The sequence below is a fragment of the Coloeus monedula genome (genome assembly GCF_965178545.1).
Source record: "Coloeus monedula genome assembly, chromosome: 2".
NCBI classification, from domain to species: Eukaryota; Metazoa; Chordata; class Aves; order Passeriformes; family Corvidae; genus Coloeus; species Coloeus monedula.
Window position 1 is genome coordinate 113,104,259 of NC_138782.1, and position 14,259 is coordinate 113,118,517.

The 14,259-nt window shown below is 41.1% G+C and overlaps 1 protein-coding gene across 1 annotated transcript in view; it reads left to right on the top strand.

Annotated features, from left to right (window-relative positions):
• The window catches only part of MFSD2B (MFSD2 lysolipid transporter B, sphingolipid), a gene marked incomplete at both ends in the record, with an annotated part of 30,983 nt that overhangs the window by 14,239 nt on the left and 2,485 nt on the right, over positions 1-14,259 (top strand). The window contains 6 exons of the mRNA XM_082277067.1: positions 2,427-2,517; positions 2,633-2,733; positions 5,094-5,177; positions 6,489-6,569; positions 11,884-11,993; positions 13,538-13,681. Coding sequence (XP_082133193.1) covers positions 2,427-2,517; positions 2,633-2,733; positions 5,094-5,177; positions 6,489-6,569; positions 11,884-11,993; positions 13,538-13,681 — 611 coding nt within the window. The remainder of the gene's footprint in view (positions 1-2,426; positions 2,518-2,632; positions 2,734-5,093; positions 5,178-6,488; positions 6,570-11,883; positions 11,994-13,537; positions 13,682-14,259) is intronic.

The following is a 14,259-nucleotide window of genomic DNA, read 5'->3' on the forward strand; positions in this document are numbered from 1 at the left end:
TTATGGCTGATTAATGTGTTTTGGAAGATGCTTGTTTGGTAACTTGTAGTGTGTGTTTTAACAAGACACAGAACATCATCCTGTCTTCCTTTTTAGCTTCTGGGACAATGGTTTGATGTAAAACACACTATTGTGTTTATTACACCTCTGTGAATTGTCAAGATGCGTAGCTTGACAAGTCATGGAGCAAGCTGAATTTCATTGCACAGCAGATTCCCTGTCTCAATCTGCTTCAGACTAAAACCCCCAATTTCTATTTTGAAATCTCTGAAATGGCTTTCACATAAAAAATGACACAATCTTGATTTATTTCCTTTCTGTCTAATCACCTGTGCTTTCCTGTCCTTTTTGAGGTAGGAGGGAGATCGAGAAAGAAACTTCACAATGAGTTGAATGCCAAGTCATTTTTTATTTTTTAAAACTATTAAAGATCCATAGCATAAAGTAGCCAGAGTTTGTAGGTAGAGGCATTATCTTTCATTAAACTAGATACTAAAACTGGGAAACTGTGGGAAAGCTTTTAGACACAAACATTTTTCAGATCTGAAGAAGTTGCAGTGTGACTGGAAACCTGTCCCTTGTTCACACCACACACAGCAGAATATGCACCTAATTAATTGCACAGTAAACAGGAGATGTTGGATCTTGAATTTTGGTTGTATGACTGATGGGCATTAAGTTACAAGCTGAGGCAGGACTAGATTATATGAACTTGAAGAAACTCCATCAGGAAATATTTAGAAGAGGGCAAATCTTGACTTTCTGTTAGTGCCCTTCAGAAGTATGGCCCTGACCCTTTTTGTTACAAGGACTATTTCTTCTCTGTTCAAGAGCACACCTAGTTTTAAAAACCACTTAGTGAACAACTGATATTATTTTGCTCATTATTGAAAAAAAAGAAATGGAAGAAATGGTTATTTTTAAGCTCTCCTGGAGTTGTTACTATAAGCTTAGGAATGTATCTTTATTACTGGAAACCAAGCATGGGTACTGATAGAGTCGTAGATGGGCTAACAAGTTTTGTTCAGGGTTGGAGAACCTTATTTGGCCTTCCATGAGTATCCTTGATAGTGTAAGCTCAAATTACATTTAATGATGGCCTATGAAATACAATATTTAATTCAAATGCTTCCAGCAAATTAACAAATACGTAAAAACAAAATATAAAATTCATAAAGGAGTCCTGCTACTGTCCTTTTTTTTCAGACCGTTCTCTCCTGGCTAGGCTGCATTTGAGGCTGAAATTGCCTTGTTTAAGTGAATTCAGGCATCTCCACTACTGCTCTCTGTATTCTGTGCAGGCCATGACCAGCAGTGTGAAAGTACTCTGTGACTTAATTTATATCTCTGATATAAAAAAATCCCTCACCTTTATCCCATATAAAGAACATTCCTTTATTTCACCATGTTATTTTCTGAAATGTAAACATCTTAACAAAAGCAGTTTTCTTGAAAATCTTCTATTCTTACATGGTTCATCTGAATATGTTTGCACCTATACTAAGTGTCTTTATATTTGGAAGTACATTCTTGTGATTGCATTTTTTACCACCTTCTTCTTAGAATTATAATAATTTCATCTTCAATATATAACCAGTAATTTGGAATTCAGTTTTCCTATCAGATAATCACTGTGTCATAAAGCTTTTAACCAGCACTTACTTTATCTTTGATAACACACTCTAAAGTAAATTATTGCATCATACTAAAGCAAAATATTTTTTAAAGCTTTAATCCAAAGTCAGTGTAGTCAGAAACAATAAATGAGACCTTGTGGTGTGGAAAGCATCCTTAGAGTCTTTGCTCCCCTGGATAAAAGGAAGCAAAGATTTCTGAATTTGCTTGAATATTTCCCTAAGTAACTGGGAAAACCAGCATGCAAGCTACCATATACTCAAAACATTGGCATGTAAGTATGATTTCTAAAATTCATTATTATCATTATTATCATCATGTATAAATGCAAAAACTGTAGTAACTGTGTTTACATCAGTACTGAGGACTCTCCCATCCACCATGAAGTTCCAGATTGCAGTCTGTGTAGCCAGATCAACTGGACTTACTGAAAATTAGAACCCCTCTGTGGATTATGCATGGTTTTGATTAGGTGACTGTGTGTGTCTGTAGTTAGTCTCAATATAAGCAAATTTTTAAAACATTCAGGTTGCCAAGACAGTAACCCTTTTTTTTTTTTTTTCTTCAAGAAATAGATACTTATATGCCCTGAATTTATCCTAAGACAGGTGTGGTTTATAAACAAACTGCAGAAGTGAACATTTTTCAGAGAGGTAGCAGACAGGCAGCTGGCTGTATGCAGATGGACATTTCTTCATTTGCAGGTGCCTTACCAAGAAGGGACTGAAATTTTCATAATGACATGTCATTCTCCTGTCACAATTTCAAATGTCTTTTTTTCCTTTTGAAAGGCAAAAGTTTACATGATTGCAGCAGGGGTCATAGCAGGTGTATATCTTCTTGGAATTGTCATTCTTTTTCTTGGAGTAAAGGAAAGGGATGGTAAGTTTCATTTAAATATGCCTTGATTTAATAATAGTTATTTCACATTCCTTTATTGAAAAGATTTTTATTTTATGTATTTTGCTTCTCTTAGATCCTTATGCCTTAAACTCAGACAGAGCAATTCCTTTTTGTAAGGGGCTTGCACTCACCATGAAGCATGGTCCATATGTGAAGCTTACAGCTTCATTTCTTCTCATCTCAACAGCGGTTCAGGTAACTTCAGACCCTCTCAGTCTGTGTGTTGGCCTCATTCCACTCCCAGCACGGGGGAGTCTGAAATGCAAATAACCTTTGGCTGGTGACTGGAGGGGTGATCTAGGGGGTGTTGCCTTCCCCTGTAAATCAGTAGGGAACCAGAGTCCTCTTTTGGGGTCCTGTGTGGCTGGAGATGGTTCTTAAAAAGGAGAAGCAAAGCCAAAGTCATGACCATTTAAAGACTTTTTTTTTCCTTTTCTTTTTTTTTTTTTCCTTTTCTTTTCTTTTTTTTTTCCTTTCCTTTTCTTTCCTTTTTTTTTTTTCATAAAAGGTGAAGAACTAGTCCTAGTGACCCAGACTGGGTCATTCTGTGTTATCCATCCACAGTTTCCTGTGGTTTCAGTTGCTTAGAAAATGCTTTTTCTCTTCTGTCTGTTCTCTCTGTGTGTGCCCTGCTTTAAACCATTGCCCCTTTCCTTTGCATAGGTGGCTGCCCTCAGAGAGTGGCTGAACTGGGTCTTGAGGAATCTTTTGTGATGGAAGGCATTAGGTCAGAGTAAGAAGACATTCAAAGGCAGGAGGTCTCTCCTGTGTCAGAGTTAGGTAGAGCTCATTTTGAAATGAGGACCTGCAATTGGATGTGGCTCTCACGAAAAGATGTGGTGCATCCTCCCAGAGAGAGGAGCTGTAGAAAAGCCACTCAGTAAGGAACCCTCACTCCCCATAGGTCCAGGAGGCTTTTTAAGCTTGATTTTTTAGCTTTGTTCAACTCAGTGAATATGTTATTTTGATGTGAACTTGTACATATCAGTTGAAGTTTACTTTATTTTGAAAAGCAAATAATTGTCACATTTTTGCCAAGAGACTCCTAGTCACGTGAGCCACTGATCAAATGAATATCAGGACAGAAGGCAGGAGTATGACATGTAAGAGAGCAGTCTGTGCTCACCAGAAGTCCTGGTGAATTACTAAGTTCCTTAGAAGGGCTGCTTAAAAGTTTGTTTGCCAAAGAAGCACTGAACTTTTTTGTTGGCCTGGATTTGGGCACAGCATCTGTTAGTCCTTGCTGGAATACTGAAAGGTGAGAAACAATAGCAGAAGTTATTTCTACTCATATCTGGGAGCTGGAGGTACTGTGACCAGCTGCAGGGACAGGGAGAAGATGAAAGATGAAAGGTCCCTTATTGTCCACATCCTTCCAGCATCCACTCAGTCAGCAGGGATAGAGAGCACATCTGGTTGCTGGCAGCCAACTACTTGCTGACAACACCCAGAGAGGAAAAGATTTTCTGTCAGTTCGTATCTCTTTGTTTTGCTATTTGTGCAGACTGAAGGGAAGGCGTGAAGGGAGGCAGAAGCTGGAAGCTGTGTTACTCCAGCTCAGCCAGCATGAGCAACCCTTGCTGCTGTTATTTGAGTGAGGGACACTGATTTTGTGGAATTTAGAGAATGGATCAGTAAAGGAATGGGAAGGTAAAAATGCGTTGGCATAATTCCAGAATATGATATCCTATGTCTAAAATTAAGGCAGCATAAACAGGGACACAAACTAGGGAAGGCTTTTGTGATAATAGAGATGGGATACAACTTTTTGAATATCCTAATTTGTATACATATGATTGGCCACCTGTAAGCTACAAGCACACAAAGGAGCAAGAATTGATCATGCTGCTGTGGCATGAGTATTAAATTCTCCTCTGTCACTCCACTTCTGCAGAATTGCTGGAGCTGGCCCTCCATCACATTCAGGTGTTCAGAGTCCCCTGAGTTCTGCAGAAGCACGGTGGTGGCAGTGGCTTCACCTGTCATATAACACACTGCAGTTAGGTCCTTCCATCTGATGAGGATTCAGACGTAGGGAGATACCTGACCCAAAGCTACACTCCATATCTGAGGCTGCATACAAAACCAGCTGCTTTACCACAGAAAGTTGGCAGGAGTGTTACTGCAGCTGAAAAGTTACTTGTTTCAGAGTCAGAGCTTCTAGAGAAAGATTCATGGCCTTGCTGTGGAAAAGAAAGGGCAGTTTCTTGCAGTAGTCTGTAGCTGTGACAACAAAAGGCACATGGGACATAGGGAATAATGCCTCAAGACAGAATCCTTTCATAGGGCCATTACTGTTTTGGTCAGTTTTATGCTCTGTTAGGTGTGGTTTACCTCTCGTTTACCCCAGCATTACTGGCATGTTATTCCAGTGATAACGGGACAGTTACTGCTTCTTTAAATTGTTGCAAACAAGGGATGAATGAGACTCCCAAATCCTACATTTAACACATCAGTCACCGACTGTATTTAACTAATATGGCATGTGATGTCATTTTTGTCTTTTCTTTTAAATTTTCCTTTCTCTTTTGGTGGTCACCAAATGTCTTCAACAGCTGGAGCAGGGCAACTTTGTCCTGTTCTGCACTCACGCTGCTGGCCTCCGCAATCATTTCCAGTATTTGGTGGTGACCATCTTGGTGAGTTGTACTTCTCTCCCATATGTTACCTGGTTCTCACTGGGCTTTGGCACAAAGTAACAGAAGACAAGAAGTGTTTTGTGTCTCAGCAGAGCTGTTAGGAAGCTACACTCTCTTTTGCATTGTCTGTTTGAAATAAAGTTGGTGTTCCCTACTGTACTTCTAAAAATATAGTGGTTTGGAACTTTTAATTCATTCCTGGTTGTTTTCACCTGTAAGCAATTTTCTGCTCCTATAAAGGGCAAAAGCTGCTTCTAGAAAGGAGGTCTGGAATTTTACCAGCTTTTTCCCTTTCCCCAATCTTATGTGCTGAAAATTAAACAACTTTAATTTGCATATTCCTACACACGACTCTTCTGGGCTAGGCGGCTTGCAAGGATAAATATTTAAAATATCCAGAAATATGAAGATTCCTCTCTAGAGCAGTTGGCAGCATGATAAAAAGATCCTTGTACAGAACCTTTTTTCTTGACATACAGAGATAGAATTCTGCTTACTTAGGTGATACTTATCCTTTCCCAAATTATAAGACATATCTTTTCCAAAAACATTAAAACCAAGGTGTTGGTTATCTTAAGGCTCTGCAAAAGAGGAGTGTCGGTTATCTTAAGGCTCTGCAAGTGATGGTCACCAAGAACAGAGACAAGAGACAGTAGAGTAAGCAAAGACTGAAACATAACTGTAACAATTAGATGACATTTAAATAAAGGTATAGTGTAAGGCTGCCATTAGTGGCAGTACTTCAGTGCATTGGTACTATGCTGCTTGTGGTTGTTGCTGCTATGGGTGAGTATTTCAGTATCTGAAACAGCAATGTTTACTGCAAGCAACTATTTCTCTTGCAGATTGTTCCTAATAATGGATACATAGTATGGAATGCTAACTCTAAGTATATCTTAGGATAAGTTTATCTTGCACTTCGTCTTTCTTCCTGTACCATGGGGTAGAGCTAAATTCACTCATCATTTGTCAGGTTCAGGCAATGTGGCAAAAGGCATTAGCACAAAGTGTGACTATTTGCAGTATGTCTGAACCTCAATGATTGAGCACAGCTTTGACTGCTGTGGCTCACATTAGGAAAGGAAATTTTAAGACACTGTCTTCTGATATTTGGCTGTGGAAAACCCTCTCATGTATAGCTTAACAATGAATTTTAAAAAGTCACTCAAAGGATGAGGAAAACCAGTAATCTTCATGTTCACCTTCCTTTCAGGCCTTTATGTACTAGACAAAAAGATGCCTGTGAACTCTAGAGCTGAAGAAGATAGTGGCAGTAAGCACAGTACAGATATGGGTTTTTGTCCCTTGTAGGTATCAGCAGCTGTGAGCGTTCCCTTCTGGCAGAAGTTTCTGCAGAGATTTGGCAAGAAGTGTGCAGCATGTGGGATTTCGGTAAGCAAATCCTCTGAGAAAAAAAATTCTGCTTGTGCTCATTTCATTTGACAACTGGAGCCACTCAGGAGCTCTTTCAAGTGCTTATAAGCTCAATCTATGTGAATTTGCTCAGTTTCAGAGTTTTTTTTAAATCATTATACCAAATTTCAGACAGATTCCAAGTTTCCAAGGGAAACTTTTGAGAAATGAATTGATGCCATAGGGAGGTCCCAGTTTATTTAAGAATCTGCACAAGCTCTCCTCATTTGACTGCTCTCAGAACTGAGCTTTAGTGAAGTTTTATAAATTCAGATCTGAGCTGCCTCACGTTGACAAGTTATCTGTTGTACAAGGCTTGTTTTGTCCTTGTTATATGGTGCTGAGGTGTTTGCATTGGTAATTCGGTCCCAGGCAAGGAAACAAAACTCTGTTACACGTCCTCCTCTAGGAGCACCCCCATCCCTCTGAATAGGGAGGGACAGTTATTAGTGAAGTAACGAAAAGGTGACCTACCTGAGAAAAGAAGCCTAGTTTAACTGTGACACAACTCTGCAAAGCCAGCTCAGTGAGCCTGCCCTTGTCACTGATGGATTATTTTAAGTCCCTTACTTAGTGCAGACAGCAGCAATTTTCTGTCATCATCCTCGGTGAGTTATTGTATAGGCTGGTTCCTCACCATTTTCCCCCTGTTTACCTTCAATTACTTATGAAAGAGGAAAGAAAAATTGCCTTTTGCACAACAAAGCAGGAGGATTTGAAAAAACCAGCCCAAAGCTATATGTCAAAATCTGAACAAAGCTGAAAAATTTAGGTCTGGTGACAGTTGTTGAATAGCGTTGAACAGGTATAATTTTTGAAATTAAAAGCTGTGTTGGAATGACTTCCAGAGAATCAGAAGTAACTTTAAAACCCAAGTTCCAAATATGATGAATTGTTATGTTTTTTGAAGTAGGCATCTGGAATCCAAGCCCCCCATCCTTATTTCTTTTTACCACTTGAGCAAAGAGAATTGCCAAAAGCACTATTGGCCCATTGACTAGACCTGGGAATGCAGATTTCCTCCTTAGGAAATCTCCTCCTCTGTCTACTTGGCTACAAAAAATGCTTTCTCCAACCAACTTGGCTCTATAAATTTAGTTTTACATGACTGGAAAGCCTGTCAGCACCTCTGTAAACATGGTTTAACTTAATTTTACAGTTGAGTTGCTTGACTGTTATGGTCTAAGTGGGGGATGGATTGAAAAAAAGCCACCTCTCTCTTTCACCTTGTAGACATTTCTCAGGGGACTCAGTGTGTGCTCAGTGATGGATTTAGTGTCTGACAATGCATCACAGGAGCTTCCTATACTACCACCTTGTGTGATCTGTACAACTAACCTGTTCTCTTCCTTGTGTGATCTGTACAACTAACCTGTTCTCTCCCACCATGAAATAAAAGCACATCATTTAAGGCTCCTAAGTTTGTCATTGGGGAATGGTCTACTGGAAGGGAAGGAGACAGGGGAGAAAACAAATTTTTCTTCTCTAAAACCTCACTCAGTTTTCAGGGTGAACATGTGATTGGAAATTCAGTTTCCTGAAAGAAATAGTCACAGTGCTCCAGACTAATTTTTCCTGTTAAGGTGATTCTAATGTTGAAGAGTACCCTGAAAGAGGATAGAAGCTGGTAGATAAGCAACAAGAATCTTGGCTTTCTTCCACTGATATTTCTCCCTTTTTACCCATTCCTCCACAAGACGTGGCCAACAAGTCTAACTACTGATTAAGTATCTAAAGACTTTTTGGAATTATCAGGAATTATCCTGCTCCCAAGTAGGATCCTTGATAGCATTCTTCCCACAACCAGGTGGGTGCACAGGCTAGAAATTATTCTCTTCTATTTATTTCCTTCAGCTTCCACATGCTGTGTTCATTTAGGTGTCTGCTCTGCCCTCATGGAGCAAGCATTGAACTTACATTCAATAAGTCTCAGATGGTGACTGGAGGTGAAGCTGTCATGAGAAATTTTTAGAAGTGTGGTGTCTTCTTGGTTCATAGTTTTGGCAAGGTGTCTAAAAGCAGAAGACGGCTCTCTCCCACAACTCCAGCTTCCATCCTAGCCAATAATACCTTCTGGCTGTGGGTTTTGGAGGATTTAGTAAAAATAAAAACACCTCCTCACAGATATGCAATTGTTTACTTGCCATCTATGAGCACTGTGCAGCATGGAGAGATGCCTTTGGATGAGTCCGGGCTCTGCAGCCCTTTTTCCACTTTCCCATCCTGTTTCCACTCTCCCATCCTGTTTCCACTCACATCCTCCCTGCACCTTTTCCTGATTTGCCCTTCATAATGTGCTGCTGCACAGACCGGTACCACCTTCAGCATCCCAGCAGGGTCACCTTCCACAGTGCTGCCAGGGAACGGATGGAAGGCATGGGATAACTGTAGGATATTGTTTATAACTCAGAGGGCAGCAGCCCTGTGATGAGGGAGCAGATGCCAATAACAGAGTATTTGCTTTACAAGTAAGAAAGAAGGAGCTGCATTAGCTGCTTATTGCAGTGGGAGCACTGCCCCCACGACTGCGCTGCCGCTGTGCGAGCAAGACTTTAGGGCATTGTAACCTCAGTCCTGCTGGCCCTGCTTCTCTTTCTCTAGGAAATTACAGTTACAATGATTATTATTATTGATCTAGAATTTTGTTTAAGTGCTTTGGTTTCTGAGTGGGTGCCCCATGTGGAGCATAAGGCAGTCATAAAATTGCTTATAGACAACATAAAATCTTGTATTGCTGGAGTGCTCTCTTGTGGTGAAATAACGATTTTGCCACAACACTGGGCTAATGCAAGGATTATCTGCCTGTGCTGGGAACTTGCAGTCAGGAAAGGTTATTTTCTGCCTCCTTAACTTGGGAGCAAATGCTTTAGATGGGAAATGCATTTAAAACATAAACATAATGGATTAGGCTCCAGGACTCCCAGAATCACTTATCATACAGAACTGTAAATAGCAGTGCTTAGGGGAATCACTCTCTGTGAAAGCTCTTCTCATACTCTCAGCTCCCAACCTGCACATGTAGAGGATTGAAACACTTAATGTTAAACTAATCCCCCATCATTAAAAAGCCCTGTAGATAAGCCCCTGGTTCAGAATTCTACATGTGCTGCTGTGCCTGTTCACAGGCGTGGGAGATGGAGCATATGATGGGTATAGGACAGCTGGGCAGTAGGCATTCCAATCAGCATTTAAAATAGTGGATTTTCAATCCTGTAAGCCCATTGCTTCAAGTTGAAGCTGAAGAAATCTAGTGACTATGACTACTGCCAGAACACAAATCCCAAGCATCCCAAATTAATTTGGTTTTGAGGGTAACCTCTGTGACTTTGCATGCAATGTCTTGAGTGGATCCGGCTGTGTAGAGTGGAGTAAAACACCCTGAATTTTGGGTTTAGTTATTGCTGAGTATGTATATGGCTTTAAAGGAGTCATTGGAAATGAAAGCAAATTCTTCCTCATTCAAGACTGAAGGTGACCTGTGAAATGGTATATTTACAGTTTAAAATGACCACTGAAGCCCTGCTACTCCCCTTGAAATGCAGTGTGAGGATGTTTTAAGGCATCGTCTCTAATAGTAAATTAAATAGTTCCACTGGCCTAAAATAGAAATTGACATTTGGTCATCTCTGTTACTCAACTGGCAGAAAAATCTTTGCCCAAGCTGATTAGCAGTCTCCCAAGGATTATCAGTGTTCATGGATAAAGGAAGAGCAACTGACAGTATCTACCTGGATTTGTGCAAAGCATTTGATACTGTCCTGCATGACATCCTTGTCTGTAAGCTGGAGAGGCATGGATTTGGTGGATGGACCACTCAGTGGATAAGGAATTGGCTGGATGGTGGCACCCCAAGAGTTGTAGTCAATGGTTCAATGTCCAAGTGGAGACCAGCGAGGAGTGTCATTTCCAGGGGTCTGTATTGGGACTGGCTCTCTTTAACATCTTTGTCAGTGACATGGACAGTGGACTGAGGCACCCTCAGCAGGTTTGCTGGTGACACTGAGCTGTGTGCTGCAGGTGACATGCTGGAGGGAAGGGAGGCCATCCTGAGGGACCTGCACAGGCTTGAGAGGTGGGACTGTGGGAACCTCATGAAGTTCAGCAAGGTCAGGTGCAAGATCCTGCACCTGGATCAGGGCAATCCCAAGCACAAATACAAGATGGGTGGAGAATGGATTGAGAGCAGCCTTGAGGGGAAAGAAACGGGGGTGTTGGTTGACAAGGCACTCAAAATGACGCAGCAATGTGCACTTGCAGCCTGCAAAACCAAACGCTTCAAAAGCAGCGTGGGCAGCAGCTGAGGAAGGTGATTCTGCCCCTCTGCTCCACTTTTGTGAGCACCCTCCTGCCATGCTGCATCTAGCTCTGGGACCTACAACCTCAGAAGGATGTGGACCTGCTGGAGTGAGTCTAAAGGAGGACCACAAAAATGATCAGAGGGTTGGAGCACCTCTCCTATGAAGACAGGCTGAGAGAGCTAGGTTTGTTCAGCCTGGAGAAGAGAAGGCTCTGGGGAGACCTTAGAGGCCCTTCCAGTGCCTAAATGAGCCACAAGAGAGCTGGAGAGGGACTTCCTACAGGGGCATGGAGTGATAGGACAAAGGGGAATGGCTTTAACCTGACAGAGGGTAGGTTTAGATTAGATTCTGGGAAGAAATTTTTTGCTGTGAGGGTGGTGAGGCCCTGGCAGAGGTTGCCCAGAGAAGCTGTGGATGCCTCATCCCTGGAAGTGTTCAAGGCCAGGGCTTGAACACTTGGATGGGGCTTGGAGCAAGCTGGTCTAGTGGAAGGTGTCCCTGCCCATGGCAGCGGGGTTGGAACAAGATGATCTTTAAAGGTCCCATCCTAACCAAACCATTCTGTTATTCTACCTGGGCACAGTTTGGGAATCAACCACTTCAGGGCTCTTTACAAAAAGTATTTATATAGCCATAGGTCTTCTGGAGACCATGAATGTTTAGGAGTATGAATGTGGCCAGGGTCTGTGTGTTGGCTTCAAGACTGGTAAATAGGCTCTTGGGTCTGCTTAATTTACTTGTTCAGTTGTAGCCCTAATACTGCTGACAGAGACAACACTACTACCACTTGTCCTACGTTTCTCCAATTATTCTGGATAGTTAAGTACAGACTGACTCAGGGCTCTTTGGAAATGCTATTTCACCAAAATACTGAAGCATGAGACATTGTTGTGTGTGAACTGTTCTGTAACATAGTTTTGTATTTGGAAGGGAACAATCTCTATAGCGTTGAGCAGTGCATGCTGAAACTCAGATATAATGCTTTTCTTCTTCAGTGGATGATTCCTTTTGCAGTCATGTTAGTGACCATTCCAAACCTGATCCTGGCTTACTTCGTGGCCTTCATCTCTGGTCTGAGCATTGCAGCATCTCTTCTGTTGCCATGGTAGGAGAATTTTACATTTGAGGTGGGGAATTAATGTATTTTTGCGTTAAATATATGTACTACTCCATGGAATTTGCCTCTGAAAGAGGAAGAATATGGCAAGAGTCACATCTTCCAAGAATCTTTTTTTGGTTTTATAGTGGATGCTATTTGCAATGATGTGAGCTTTGTTGCCCTGTTGTTAACAGATTACATCTACTGTAACTGTAGTTGCTCTTTGTACATAAGAGTACGTAAATTAATCAATAATCTAAGTAACTATAGAATGTGTGATAACATTGCTTCAGGAATTATGAAGTTAGGCAAATCAGTTAATGATGAGCAATTAAGAATGTAGCAGAGGACACACAAGGGAAACTATGTCTAACCTTACTTTTTATAAGGGCACGTTGTTATACAACGGGGGTTAATGGCTTTAAACTGAAAGATGATAGATTTAGATTATGTTTTAGAAAGAATTTCTTTACTGTGAGGATGGTGAGGCCCTGGCACAGGTTGCCCAGAGAAGCTGTGGATATCCCATCCCTGGAAGAGTTCAAGGTCAGGTTTGATGGGGCTTGGAGCAACCTGGTCTAGTGGAAGGTCTCCCTGCCCACGGCAGGGGGGTTGGAATAAGATGATCTTTGAAAGTCCCTTCAAATGGAAAGTCACACCATTCCATGATTCTGTGTATCCCTGCTTGAGCAGTCCTCTGTTACAGATCAGATAACACGAGGTTATTGTTAGGTTATTAAAAGAAACCAAGAATTAAGGTTCTTTGCACTTGAGGACTGAAAATAAGTGCAGAAAAACTACTCAAAGATAAGCATGGCAGGACATTTCCTCTTCAGATTAAATAATCATTATTGAGGTCACATTAACCAGAAAGCAAGACCATTGCTGAAGGCACTGTTTTTCATAATCTGTTTGTAGAATGCCCTGAAAACTCCAAGAGATCATGGCATACATAGTTTGAAATAAGTTGTCAAACTACATAAGCTTTTCTGCACAGAGGCTGAGAAGCCCTTTTTTTCCAACTGTAAATGATTATATATATTGGAAATAAAACGTCAATTCGCAATTGACATTTGAGCAGCTTCCATTCTAATTCCCCATTACCAAATTCAGTCTCTTTGAAGTAGAGAGAGAATAGGTTTCATTTGGTCTCTGAAAATGTTTTTACCTTGTCAAAAGAGTTATTTCAGAGTGCAACTATTCAGAGATTCAGAGTCCCTTGAAATATTAAGAAACGTGGGGTTTTTTGTTGCTCTTTTTTTAACATCACAACTTCTGATTGGAATGACAGGCAGACCAGGAAATTCTGTCACCTCTCAAGTGTTTGATGGCTTTTCTGTGGTTTTCTACATTTTAATATGTGGCCATGCTTTTCTTACACATTTTTTGCCCTCCTTTCCAGCAGTAGAACCTTTTGAACTGGATTCTTTCATGTGCATGACTACATCAATCAGCTTAAAAATGGAGGAGGGCTGTGCTCTATTTCATTAAGTTTGGACTTTGAAAAGAAATTTTGGCTTGAGTTTTTCTTTTATCTGGCTCACTTCTAGGTCAATGCTGCCTGATGTTGTTGATAACTTTCGCCTGCAGAATCCCCATGGAAAAGGACATGAAACCATTTTCTATTCTTCTTATGTTTTTTTTACCAAGATGTCAGCAGGAATTGGCTTAGGAATTTCTGCAGCAGGACTGGAGTAAGTAACACTGTGTTTCCACTTAGTGGATCTACTCTGAAAGCATTCTGAGGTTACAGCACTTTTACCCTGTGGAGTTAATTGCCTTCATGCCCTGAGCTTGAAAGTGCCAGCAGCTCCAGATGGCTGACCACTAAAGACAGGATTGTTGCCATCTAGGCCAGACAACTGAGCATTAGGTTACCTGCCCTGACATGTTTCTGTTCAGAAAAACCTGACTTTCCTTTAGATTTTCCTCTTTTCAATTATTCATGTAAATTTTAGTGGCTTATATGAATAAAGAACTAAACAAGAAAGTGCAGCAGATGAAGTTCCCCCACAGGTGATACATCTGCTTTGTGCATTCCCTGTTGCACCTGGACTGGACTATCTCTATGAGCTTGTAAGTCTTTACATGGATTTGAGTGCTTTCAGGGGTGCCAGTAGCCTCTTCAGCACAAAAGGATCATTTCATAAATGGATCAATTCCTGCACGGTTTTAGGGAACTGGATACTGATCAGAGCCAGGAACAGCCTTTCTCACGGCTCTGTCCATCACCTAGACCATGTCACTTTGGGAGATGGTTTATGGTCTCTTT